General features: G+C 45.0%; 1 protein-coding gene across 1 annotated transcript in view; it reads left to right on the forward strand.

Annotated features, from left to right (window-relative positions):
• LOC125457766 (deleted in malignant brain tumors 1 protein-like) overlaps positions 1-14,045 on the forward strand; it is a 64,464-nt gene that overhangs the window by 21,019 nt on the left and 29,400 nt on the right. Inside the window, exons 9-10 of the mRNA XM_059650838.1 lie at positions 5,511-5,597; positions 5,684-5,767. Coding sequence (XP_059506821.1) covers positions 5,511-5,597; positions 5,684-5,767 — 171 coding nt within the window. The remainder of the gene's footprint in view (positions 1-5,510; positions 5,598-5,683; positions 5,768-14,045) is intronic.

A 14,045-nucleotide genomic window follows, 5' to 3' on the forward strand; every position in this document is an offset into this window, starting at 1 on the left:
AAATGTGAACAGTTGTAAGAGATAATCAAGGCTTGGATGATGTAAAGTCAGTTGTGTGACTGTGAAAAAAAAATGGCAAGGGGAAGAAACCATTCATATGGATAGTATAAAGACGCCCAACAGGAGCCACTCTTTCAGAAAGTCTAAAAAATGAACAAATAATACGGGAATGATGAAACGAACAGAACAATAACTATGGGGGATTTTAATCTACATGTTGATTAAGTAAATCAAAATGCAAAGGGTAGCGATGATAATGAATTCACAGAGTGCATTATGGATTTTTTCCCAGGGCAACATGTCATTGAGCCAACCAGAGAGCAGTTTATCTTGGATCTGATTATCGGGAAAGCAGCAAGTTTGACAAATGAACTCAGTTAAAAGATCCCCTAGGATGTAATGATAACAACATGATATAATTTAATGTTCAGTTCAAGAGAGATAAAATTAGGTTGAAAACAACTGTGATTAACTTAACTAAAGAAATTTCAATGAATTGATGATGGAGTTAGTTAAAACGAACTGGTAGTGTCAATTGGTAGGAAGGACAGTGAGCAAACAGTGGCATGCCTATACAGAGGTAAATCACAATGCTCAGCAAAACTGCATCCCGGTAGGGGAGAAAGATTATAAGAGAGGGATACACTAACTATGGCTAATGAAGAAAGTTAGGGAGAATATTACATTGAAGGAAAAAGCATATAATGAAGCCAAAGCCAGTGATTGAACAGGAAAATGGAATAAATTCACTATCCAGCAGAGGAGAACTAAAAAGATAACAAAAGCATAGAAAATAAACTATGAGTGCAAGCTACGGATAACACAGTGTGGAGCTGAAGGAAAACAGCAGGCCAGGCAGCATCAGACAAGCAGGTACATTGATGTATCGGATCGGGACCCTTCTTCAGATTTGTTGCAAGAATTATGAAAACTGACAATAATTTTTAAATATATAACAAGGAAGAGAGAACTCAAAGTGGACATAGGCCCCTTTGAAAATGACTCTGGGGAGCATTTTTGTGGAACAACAAAATGTTAGTGGAATTAAACAGGTAATCATCTGCATCCAACAACAAAAAAAAACTGTAGATGCTAGAAATCAAAAATAAAGTCATGAATTTCTGGAAAACCTCAGCAGGTGTGCCATAATCTGTGGCCACAAAATAGACTTAATGTTTCAGATCCATTGACCCTTTTTCAGAACATTAGCCATTTGCATCTGTGAGTTTGTGGGAGGAATAAAGTACAATCACCAACTCTAAAGAATTAGTATAGGCTAAACTAATGGGGTTAGTGGTTATTACATCCCCTGGTACTGATGGGTTGCATTCCAACATCCTGAGAAACGTATCCCCAGAGATAATAGATGCATTATTTGTAGTTTTCCAAAAATATTTGGATTCTGGAGAAGTACCAGAGGATTGTGACAAACCGATTTAAATTGGGTGAGAGACAAAAGAAAAATAATTATTGCCAATTAGACTAATATCTAATGTAAGAAAAGCATTGGAATCAGTTATGAAACAATCAATCAGAGATCATTTGGAAAATCATAATCTAATCTCGCAGAGTAGTGTATCTTCATGAAAGGAAATTATGTCACACTAACCTATTAGAGTTTATTGAAGAAATCTTAACGAGATTGGATAGAGTATCTTGTATTTGGACTCCCAGAAGATGTCCAAGCAGATACTTCACAAAAAGTGAAGTCATAACGTCAGGTTCATTTTCGGAGACCCTCACGGACTTGATGCAATAACAACCTGTTTAGAAAAACAAAAGTCCTTTTGTTACAAAGCACGTACAAGCTGTGGAGAATCACTGTACTTAACCTGGCACAGAGTGCAGAGTCTTGTAAGTAATTCTCCCCGAGCAGCAGACAGTCCCCGCTTTTTATAGTTTACTAAGTACATAATACATAAAACAATTTCACGTCTCACAATGACATGACACATGAAACAATTATTACAACAGACAAAGACAGGATACAAAACAATTACTACATCAAGAACAAGAAAGACCAGGATATAGTATCAATCGTTCGTGAAGTGGCTGCTAATGGCAGGAGGCGATTTCAAGTTGTTAACGAGACAGATTGTAATTTCAAGTTGCCGATGTGTCTGTCTAGAACAAAGTCAGTGCCCTGGCCCCTTTGTCAGCGTCAGAAGTTACATACTTCAGAAGTCTCACACCTTTACAAATGTTCTTCACTTAACCTTATTTGAGACAGTTTAACTCTAATTTTATTCAGTCAGGAAGCTTAAGGCAGTATCTGCATACCGATGTGTAGGAAGATAAAGAGTTACAAAGTCTTACACCGAATTCCTAGCTGGGCAGGAAGCTTTAGTGCAGTTCCTTCATACCTATGTGTAGGCAGATAAAGGACATTAATTTTTAGAAGTATTGAAATCAATGGGATGTTATCTCAACAACATCTCAATAAGAGCCAACAACACTGGAGGCAATATACTGGCATTGATAGAGAATTGGCTATATCCACGTGCTGATATTCAGAAGTTCCTCAAGTTGCTAGTGTAACATATTTTACCAATGTTCATAATCCATTCTCGACAGCAGGCAATTGTAGCACAGCAATTTATCCAATATCTTTTCATCTAGGTTAGTTACCAGCCTTATGCATACAAGTGCTAGGAAAAACAACGTACTTCTAAGGATACAGAATAATGTAGATTTCAGTAAATAAGGACAAACAGGTTGACCAAGAGGGGAAAAAAAAGAGTATGTGAGTAAAATTGTTTTTAAAAAGAAACTGCCTACAAAAGCTGTAGATTTGAGAAGAGAAAGAAAAAAAATAGTAAAGTAAATATAATTCCTGTAATGTCTGAAGCAGGGGAAATTATAATGGGGAACAAAGACATGGCAGAAGATCAGGATACATGTTTTTTGATTCTGTCTCAACAGAACAGAGTGAAAATAACCTACCAGAGACTTTAGGGAACCAAGGCCTTGTGAGGGTGGAATTGAAAAAAAATCAGCATTTGTAAGAAAATAGTGCTGAAAAAATTAATGGAGTTAGTGAATGTCAAATCACCAGAGCCTGATTATCTGCATCCCAGAATACATTTCAGATATTGGTTGCAATGGAGATCATCTTCCAAAATTCTATTAACTCTGGTGCAGTTCTAAAGTCTGGAGGGTGGCAAATTTCATCACTCTAATTAAAAAAGGAATGAAGAGAAATTCAGAGATAACAAGGTGTAGAGCTGGATGAACACAGCAGGCCAAGCAGCATCAGAGGAGCAGGAAAACTGACGTTTCAGGCCTAGACCCTTATCTCAGATTCTCCAATATCTGCAGTCCCTACTATCTCTGGAGAGAGATACACGCAAGTTAGCCAATTGTAAGTAGTGGGAAGAATCCTGGAGTCTATTTTTTTAAATAAATGATAACAATATTGGAAAAACATTAATGAGTTTTGGCAAAGCACTATGAGTTTATGAAAGCCAATTCATGCTGAATATATCTACTGGAGTTTTATTTTGAGGATGTAACAGATAGAATAGACAAGGACACTACATGTCCTATTTTTGGATTTTCTGAACTAAACTAAAGCACATGAGACGGGCCAATATATTATTATGGACTAGGGCCTGCTTCACAGACAGGAAGCAGAGAGTAGGGAGAAATGTGCCTTTTCTCTGAGTGGCATACAGTGACATGTGCAATCCTTCAGGGTTTATCGATGAGCCCCAAGTATTTACGATATATAAAAGTTTCCGGATGCGGGAACTGAACGTAACATTTCCAAGTTTACAGATGATACAAAATTGGGCAAGATTTTGAGTTGTGAGGAGAATGCAGTAAGATTTTAAAATGATTTAGATGAGTTAAATCAGTGGGTGAGCACAGGGCAGATGTAGGACAATGTGGCTAATTCTGAATTGATACACTTCACTGTGAAAAAAATAACAGACAAGAAGAGTGTTAATGAAGTGGGGATATATTGGAAAATAGGGATAAATTAAGGGATATGGTTGTCCCTGTACACGGATCAATAAAAGTATGCAGGCATGTTCAGGAAGCAATTAGTCAGGCAAATGGTATACTGGCCAGCATTTTAAGATGATTTGTGTTAGGATGTAGGGATAACTTGTTGTGGTTGCATGGAGCCTTGCTGAGACAACAGCTGGGGTATTGCAGTAGTGCAGTTTTGGCTTTCCTAACTAAAACAAAGGCACTAAGGTCATTCAGTGGAGGTTCACTGGGCTGGTATTGGGAATGGCAGGACTCTCCTATGAGAAGAGTTGTGTTTAACTGGCCTATATTCATTCAGGTTTAGAGGGATGAGAGGGCACCTCTTGAAAGATATTCATTTCTGTCATGCTGGACATACAGGAAAGATGTTTTCCTTGGTTAGGGGATCTAAACCAGTCTCAGGATATTGGGTAAACAATTTTGGACTGAGATGAGGAAATTTTTTTTTCCCTCTAAGAATAGCGAACCTATCGAAATCTGCGCCACAGAAGGCTATATAGGCCAAGTTATAGAATATAATCAAGAAGTAGCCAACTAAGTATGTAGGTTTTAAAGGAATCAAAGGGTGGGATTTGGTGTTTGGAAAGCAAAAATATCACATTGAGATCGGACATCACAGTTGAATATTGAAGCAGGCTGGAGGGGCCAAATCAGCTGGTACTCCTTTCTCTGATTTTACTGCTATATTTGTCTTTACCGCGAATCAGTTCGTGGCTGCTGCCAGTTTACATGAGGTTTTATTTTTCTAATATGTATGGACGTCTGCCCTTCTCCTGGAAACAAACAACGTTCCTGCTTATTAACCAGGCTGTTATTACGTGTAAATAATCCCAGTTTTTATCTTGGCACGTCCACGTGGGAACATTGGATTCTTTCACACGTTTGAAGCAGAAAAATATATTTATTTAAGCCTGATCCAGCTGAGTACCAAACAGCGGATTGCCAGTCATGTACTTCTTCAGTCACTGTCATCTACCACTCTCCACTCACCGTTTATCCATCCCCTGGTCGTGGGAACACAATACCGTCAATACCGACGTACACAACCGCAAGGCAACTCCTGAGCGCTATCAAAGTAGTGTACTATTTATTAGAATTACAAATTAGTAACACTGAAAAGTACTGAGACCAAGGTAGAGGTTTAAATTATGTAGAAATCGGAATGGTGATCGTAATCCTTACGTTGGCTTCTTTAAATCAAGACGTCGTGTGAACTGGAGCAGCGACGGAATTTCTGAGCTCTGTTATCCGAACAATAGATGGAGGTGCACGGTTATCCCCGGATCCCATGCTTTCGCTGCACTGATCTCAGGCTATCCCAGTCAACCTATTCAGCAAACCAGGGAACAATGCTCACCGGGAGTAGGCAATTGGAAAATAAAAGGATATTTGAGTAATCGGTTCACTGTTAGCAGCCAGGCAGAGTAACGAAAGATTGAAAGTCGGAATTTGTTACAAAGGATTATAATCCTTGATCCTTCGCCATCTATGATGTAGTGTTCTTTGTTCTACAGCTAACAGGAACATACAACATTACACCACTGGATTTCCTGATCCTGTTTATGAAGAGATTGAGGTTCAGGAGCTTGGAACCGGCGCAGGTAATGATCTTTAAGTTTTACGCCTATGATATCTTTCCATTTAAATAAAATTTGTATTTTAAGATTACAATGTATTCCTTTTAAAGGCTTCCACTCTACCAGTTCACTGAACATGTTGGAATGTTATACAGAGAGCGAGGCACATGAATATGAAAATGCAAACATGGAAGGTAAGCTAATGTGACGTCCTGTCACACTCCTTGCTTTTCGATTCCCCAACGAAAGCGAAACTAACGAACTCACATTTTCATAGATAACAAGGTGTAGAGCTCGATGAACACAACAGGTCAGCCAGCAACAGAGGCCGAGGAAAGCTAACATTTCGGGTCTGGACCCTTCATCAGAAAACCATTTTCATAGGCAGTTTAAGATAGTTTATAAACACACAACAATCTAGCTATAGGGTGGTTTTAGTGTAAAAATCAATTCGTTAATACAATCACAATCCAAAATATAAATGTTCATTGTCATTGTCCCTTTAAACTCACGTACGCAGCATGATTCAAAAGGTATTTAATTATTTACTTGTGTTCCGAATCCGTAATTGGAAGGATTTTGTTTAAATGCCTGCATATACGGTGATGAAAAACGTGTAGGTTCACCGGTAAGTAACTGATTATTGACTCCAGTATCAGAGATAATGGGAACTGCAGATGCTGGAGAATCCAAGATAATAAAATGTGAGGCTGGATGAACACAGATGGCCAAGCAGCATCTCAGGAGCACAAAAGCTGACGTTTCGGGCCTAGACCCTTCATCAGAGAGGGGGATGGGGTGAGGGTTCTGGAATAAATAGGGAGAGAGGGGGAGGCGGACCGAAGATGGAGAGTAAAGAAGATAGGTGGAGAGAGTATAGGTGGGGAGGTAGGGAGGGGATAGGTCAGTCCAGGGAAGATGGACAGGTCAAGGAGGTGGGATGAGGTTAGTAGGTAGATGGGGGTGCGGCTTGGGGTGGAAGGATGGGATGGGTGAGAGGAAGAACAGGTTAGGGAGGCAGAGACAGGTTGGACTGGTTTTGGGATGCAGTGGGTAGAGGGGAAGAGCTGGGCTGGTTGTGTGGTGCAGTGGGGGGAGGGGACGAACTGGGCTGGTTTAGGGATGCAGTTGGGGAAGGGGAGATTTTGAAACTGGTGAAGTCCACATTGATACAATTAGGCTGCAGGGTTCCCAAGCGGAATATGAGTTGCTGTTCCTGCAACCTTTGGGTGGCATCATTGTGGCACCGCAGGAGGCCCATGATGGACATGTCATCTAAAGAATGGGAGGGGGAGTGGAAATGGTTTGCGACTGGGAGGTGCAGTTGTTTGTTGCGAACTGAGTGGAGGTGTTCTGCAAAGCGGTCTCCAAGCCTCCGCTTGGTTTCCCCAATGTAGAGGAAGCCACACCGGGTACAGTGGATGCAGTATACTACATTGGCAGATGGTGCAGGTGAACCTCTGCTTAATGTGGAATGTCATCTTGGGGCCTGGGATAGGGGTGAGGGAGGAGGTGTGGGGGCAAGTGTAGCATTTTCTGCGGTTGCAGGGGAAGGTGCCGGGTGTGGTGGGGTTGGAGGGCAGTGTGGAGCGAACAAGGGAATCACGGAGAGAGTGGTCTCTCCGGAAAGCAGACAGGGGTGGGGATGGAAAAATGTCTAGTGTGGTGGGGTCGGATTGTATATGGCGGAAGTGTTGGAGGATGATGCATTGTATCCGGAGGTTGGTGGGGTGGTGTGTGAGAACGAGGGGGTCCTCTTTGGCGGTTGTGTTGGGGGTGGGGTGTGAGGGATGTGTTGCGGGAAATACGGGAGACGCCATCAAGGGCGTTCTCGATAACTGTGGGGGGAAAGTTGCAGTCCTTGAAGAACTTGGACATCTGGGATGTGCGGGAGTGGAATGTTTTATTGTGGAAGCAGATGCGGCGGAGGCGGAGGAATTGGGAATAGGGGATGGAATTTTTGCAGGAGGGTGGGTGGGAGGAGGTGTATTCTAGGTAGCTGTGGGAGTCAGTGGGCTTGAAATGGACATCAGTTACAAGCTGGTTGCCTGAGATGGAGACTGAGAGGTCCAAGAAGGTGAGGGATGTGCTGGAGATGGCCCAGGTGAACTGAAGGTTGGGGTGGAAGGTGTTGGTGAAGTGGATGAACTGTTTGAGCTCCTCTGGGGAGCAAGAGGCGGCGCCGATACAGTCATCAATGTACCAGAGGAAGAGGTGGGATTTGGGGCCTGTGTAGATGTGGAAGAGGGACTGTTCCACGTAACCTACAAAGAGGCAGGCATAGCTGGGGTCCATGCGGGTGCCCATGGCCACCCCCTTAGTCTGTAGGAAGTGGGAGGAGTCAAAAGAGAAGTTGTTGAGGGTGAGGACGAGTTTGGCTAGGCGGATGAGGGTGTCAGTGGAGGGGGACTGGTCGGGCCTGCAGGACAGGAAGAAGCGGAAGGCCTTGAGGCCATCTGCATGCGGAATGCAGGTGTATAGGGACTGGACGTCCATGGTGAAGATGAGGTGTTGGGGGCCAGGGAATTGGAAGTCCTGGAGGAGGTGGAGGGCGTGGGTGGTGTCACGGATGTAGGTGGGGAGTTCCTGGACTAAAGGGGAGAAAATGGAGTCCAGATAGGTGGAGATGAGTTCGGTGGGGCAGGAGCAGGCTGAGACGATGGGTGGACCAGGGCAGGCAGGTTTGCGGATTTTGGGAAAGAGATAGAAACGGGCCGTGTGGGGTTGGGGAACAATGAGGTTGGAGGCTGTGGGTGGGAGGTCTCCTGAGGTGATGAGGTCATGAATGGTGTTGGAGATGATGGTTTGGTGCTCGGGTGTGGGGTCATGATCGAGGGGGCGGTAGGAGGTGGTGTCGGAGAGTTGGCGTCTGGCCTCGGCGATGTAGAGGTCAGTGCGCCATACTACCACTGCGCCACCCTTGTCTGCGGGTTTGATGGTGAGGTTGGGGTTGGAGCGGAGGGAGCGGAGGACTGCCCGTTCTGCGGGGGAGAGGTTGGAGCCAGTCACGATTGGACATAGAGCAATTTTTCCGCCGTCTTCGTCTCCATGCCTACTTCTTCAACCGGGAGCCTAACCCTCCCTCCACTGACGCCTTCACCCGCTTCCAACACAAGTCCTCCTCCTGGACACCACCCCCAGGCCTCCTACCCTCCTTCGACCTCTTCATCTCTAACTGCTGTCGAGACATTAACCGCCTCAACCTCTCCACTCCTCTCACCCACTCCAACCTCTCCCCCGCAGAACGTGCAGCCCTCCGCTCCCTCCGCTCCAACCCCAACCTCACCATCAAACCCGCAGACAAGGGTGGTGCAGTGGTAGTATGGCGCACTGATCTCTACATCGCCGAGGCCAGACGCCAACTCTCCGACACCACCTCCTACCGCCCCCTCGATCATGACCCCACACCCGAGCACCAAACCATCATCTCCAACACCATTCATGACCTCATCACCTCAGGAGACCTCCCACCCACAGCCTCCAACCTCATTGTTCCCCAACCCCGCACGGCCGTTTCTATCTCCTTCCCAAAATCCACAAACCTGCCTGCCCTGGTCCACCCATCGTCTCAGCCTGCTCCTACCCCACTGAACTCATCTCCACCTATCTGGACTCCATTTTCTCCCCTTTAGTCCAGGAACTCCCCACCTACGTCCGTGACACCACCCACGCCCTCCACCTCCTCCAGGACTTCCAATTCCCTGGCCCCCAACACCTCATCTTCACCATGGGCGTCCAGTCCCTATACACCTGCATTCCGCATGCAGATGGCCTCAAGGCCCTCCACTTCTTCCTGTCCCGCAGGCCCGACCAGTCCCCCTCCACTGACACCCTCATCCGCTTAGCCGAACTCGTCCTCACCCTCAACAACTTCTCTTTTGACGCCTCCCACTTCCTACAGACTAAGGGGGTGGCCATGGGCACCCGCATGGGCCCCAGCTATGCCTGCCTCTTTGTAGGCTACGTGGAACAGTCCCTCTTCTGCACCTACACAGGCCCCAAACCCCACCTTTTCCTCCGGTACATTGATGACTGTATCGGCGCTGCCTCTTGCTCCCCAGAGGAGCTTGAATAGTTCATCCACTTCACCAACACCTTCCACCCCAACCTTCAGTTCACCTGGGCCATCTCCAGCACATCCCTCACCTTCTTGGACCTCTCAGTCTCCATCTCAGGCAACCAGCTTGTAACTGATGTCCATTTCAAGCCCACCGACTCCCACAGCTACCTAGAATACACCTCCTCCCATGCACCCTCCTGCAAAAATTCCATCCCCTATTCCCAATTCCTCCGCCTCCACCGCATCTGCTCCCGCAATAAAACATTCCACTCCCGCACATCCCAGATGTCCAAGTTCTTCAAGGACCGCAACTTTCCCCCCACAGTTATCGAGAACGCCCTTGATGGCGTCTCCCGTATTTCCCGCAACACATCCCTCACACCCCACCCCCGCCACAACCGCCCAAAGAGGACGCCCTCGTTCTCACACACCACCCCACCAACCTCCGGATACAACGCATCATCCTCCGACACTTCCGCCATATACAATCCGACCCCACCACACAAGACGTTTTTCCATCCCCACCCCTGTCTGCTTTCCGGAGAGACCACTCTCTCCATGACTCCCTTGTTTGCTCCACACTGCCCTCCAACCCCACCACACCTGGCACCTTCCCCTGCAACCACACAAAATGCTATACTTGCCCCCACACCTCCTCCCTCACCCCTATCCCAGGCCCCAAGATGACATTCCACATTAAGCAGAGGTTCACCTGCACCATCTGCCAATGTGGTATACTGCATCCACTGTACCCGGTGTGGCTTCCTCTACATTGGGGAAACCAAGCGGAGGCTTGGAGACTGCTTTGCAGAACACCTCCGCTCAGTTCGCAACAAACAACTGCACCTCCCAGTCGCAAACCATTTCCACTCCCCCTCCCATTCTTTAGATGACATGTCCATCATGGGCCTCCTGCGGTGCCACAATGATGCCTCCCGAAGGTTGCAGGAACAGCAACTCATATTCCGCCTGGGAACTCTGCAGCCTCATGGTATCAATGTGGACTTCACCAGTTTCAAAATCTCCCCTTCCCCAACTGCATCCCTGAACCAGCCCAGTTCGTCCCCTCCCCCCACTGCACCACACAACCAGCCCAGCTCTTCCCCTCCACCCACTGCATCCAAAAACCAGTCCAACCTGTCTCTGCCTCCCTAACCTGTTCTTCCTCCCACCCATCCCTTCCTCCCATCCCAAGCCGCACCCCCATCTACCTACTAACCTCATCCCACCTCCTTGACCTGTCCGTCTCCCCTGGACTGACCTATCCCCTCCCTACCTCCCCACCTATACTCTCTCCACCTATCTTCTTTTCTCCATCTTCGGTCCGCCTCCCCCTCTCTCCCTATTTATTCCAGAACCCTCACCCCATCCTCCTCTCTGATGAAGGGTCTAGGCCCGAAACGTCAGCTTTTGTGCTCCTGAGATGCTGCTTGGCCAGCTGTGTTCATCCAGCCTCACATTTTATTATATTGACTCCAGTACTTAGGTTTTCAACGAAGTGCAGAAAGAACGACTTCATTGTTAAAACAGTGCGGAGCTGGAGGAACACAGCAAGTGAGGCAGCATCTGGGGTGCCGGAAATATAATGCTTCGGGTCGGGACCCTTCACAAATAGCGGGAGGGGACTCAGAAATAAATTGAGAGGGGGTGGGGTTGGGCAAGCTAGGTGGGATGGTGATAGGTGAGTGCAGGTAGGGAGTGGTGGGAATTGCTTCTCATGTGGCCTCTTCTATGTCGGTGAGACCAAACAGAGGCTCGAAGATTACTTTGTAGAGAACGTGCGCTCTGTTCCCGACAAACAACATCTTCCGGTCGCGAACCATTTCAACTCCCCTTCCCACTTCGTGGGTGACATATCCACCCTGGGCTTCCTCGAGTGTCACAATGGTGCCACCCACAAACTGGAGGAGCAACATCTCATATTTCACCTTGGGACCCTGCAGCCCAATGGCCTAAATGTGGATTTTACCAGTTTCAAAATCTCCCCATCCCCTCCCTCATCCCATGACCCTACCCTCCCTTGCACCCCCCACTTCTTTGACCTGACCCAACCTGTCCATCTTCTGTCCAACGTGTCCCCTCCTCCCACTTCACTGACCAGTCACCACCACTCCCTGCCTGCACTCACTTCTCACCATCTCACCTTCCTTCCCCAGCTCCACCTCTCCTCTCGATTTACTTCTGAGCTTCCTTCCTCTCACCATTTCTGAAATAGGCTTACAAGGCGAAAAGTTAACTTTCCTGCTCCTCCAACGCTACCTGGCCTGTTGTGCTCCTCCAGTTCCAAACTGTGTTAACTCTGACTCCAGCATCTGCAGTTCTTACTATCACTGAGTGAACTATACCATTGGGTCGATTGCATTCGGCGGTAGAAGTGATAAGAGTTGCATGAAGTTCTCCCCAAGCATAAATCGTGCACCTGTACTATATATACCATTTAACCATTGAAAATATAAACGATATTTGTCGCAGAGTTAGTAACTTGGCTTTAACACTGTTCCCTCGTTGTATTTTCCAAAAAGTCAAACCCATGATTATTTAGAAAAACGATTATTCTGGCCTATTTAGCCTGTTTCAGCAAAGGCCAAAACAAGTAGGAATTAAATCACACCAATAAAATAATTTGTCATTTGTCGAGAGAGCGATGGCTAAATAGCAAAAGGGAGATATGGCCTGGTTTGATAGTAAACCAATTCATAATGCGAAATATTTGTAAGCACGCCAAAAATGCAAGCGTTATTTCGTGGCTATCTTGACGATAATAACCTGGATATAACTGACTGTTTTTCTTTTTCGATTCACTTACTTTTTTTGATACAGAGTTTGGAAGAAAACATGATATTTAATCATTTGAGACGGAGTACGAGGAACTGCCAGCTCTTCATCTTCTTCTTAGGCGTTTCATGTAAACTCAATCGTCATCATTAATTACGATTTTCCGTTCATTTTAACCAAATGGTGATATTGGAAATCAAACATGGAATGTTTATTATTTAGAAATCGTTACCGAGGCAAAGGTTGCAGTCAAAATTTCGATGAAATAAAATGGGACAATAATTTACTGTGCGGGGAGCGATAAATTAGAACATGTTTTGGAGTCAGTCACCAAATTGATGTTAAAAAGATGTAGCTGGGTTTAATTTCATTGTGGTAGAATATTGCATATTGTTGTTGTCGTACTTTAAGCTTTTGCTTCCAAATTTTATTATAATACACACATGGAAGTTTTCTTATGTTAGCTACTGTGCTTCGAATGTTGACATTTGGCGAGATTTTATTGTTGTCCTTAGATAGTGTTTTCAATGAAAATGGTTGGCCTGATGTTGTTTCACGAACAGTAAAACAAAGAGTGAAGTGACCTATCTGTTAATGGCATAAGAGATAAACTGATAAATGCAGTATCGTCCTCAGTACTGAACTATGATGCATTTCACTTGTATGTTGTGAAGTATTGCATCGAATTTTACTCCCAAATATACCCACGTCTGACTCACTTGCTTACCAAAAAGATAATAAAAACTGAATTCTAAATGTTTAAGAATGGGTTATTTTCTTCATAATTCATTCCTTATATGAATTCGTTTCTAAGAGATCAAAGGGCTATGTTCATTTAACGATACGTTCGGGCGAAACAAATTTGAAAAGGATCATAATCAGTTCGCATCAGTTGTGTCAATGTTGTCGTTGGGTATTCGTTAACTCAGTTGATTAGACGGCTGTTTTACCATGCAGAGTTGGTTCTTTCCTGCGCTGGCTGAAGTTATCATGAAGAATTGTCTTTCTCAACCTCTCCTCGCCTGAGGCATGGTCATTAAACAAAAAGTAAACTTCAAAGATTTTATGGACATGGAAATACAACACGGTCAAAAAAAGTATCCTATCTTTGGTTGATAACTTTGTGATGTTTTTCGACTGAGCTGAAACATAGAGGATGGGCACATTTTTGGCTTTACCTATCCTGTTGAGTCATCGTATTTTGCTATTCACCCAGAAACAACCGTTTACTTGTACTTTCCTCAAGCCGTTTACGATGTTAAGATTCACCAAAGTAGTTTCCGCTCATTTAAACACCGTCCATTTGAATTTTTGTTGCGTTGCTGTTAAAGCAGTCGGTTCGAATTTGCACAGTAGGACCTTTCAAATAACTATAAAGGAGAACAACATAAACTCTACTTTGAGTTTTGGTTTACGTATAAAAATGTCGGCTAGAACCATGGATAAACCTATGACATTCCACGGGAGATGTGACTTCTAAACAATCAGAAATGAACACAGTATAAATCACATCACAATGCCCCCACAATCATTACTCGATCACTTCCGACATGGTGATAAAAGCAAAATTTTGCAGATGCTGGAAATCTGAAATAAACACAGGATACACATTTTCTACAATCTTCACAGATGTGTGA

The sequence above is a fragment of the Stegostoma tigrinum genome, chromosome 14 (assembly GCF_030684315.1).
Source record: "Stegostoma tigrinum isolate sSteTig4 chromosome 14, sSteTig4.hap1, whole genome shotgun sequence".
In the NCBI taxonomy this organism is placed as follows: domain Eukaryota; kingdom Metazoa; phylum Chordata; class Chondrichthyes; order Orectolobiformes; family Stegostomatidae; genus Stegostoma; species Stegostoma tigrinum.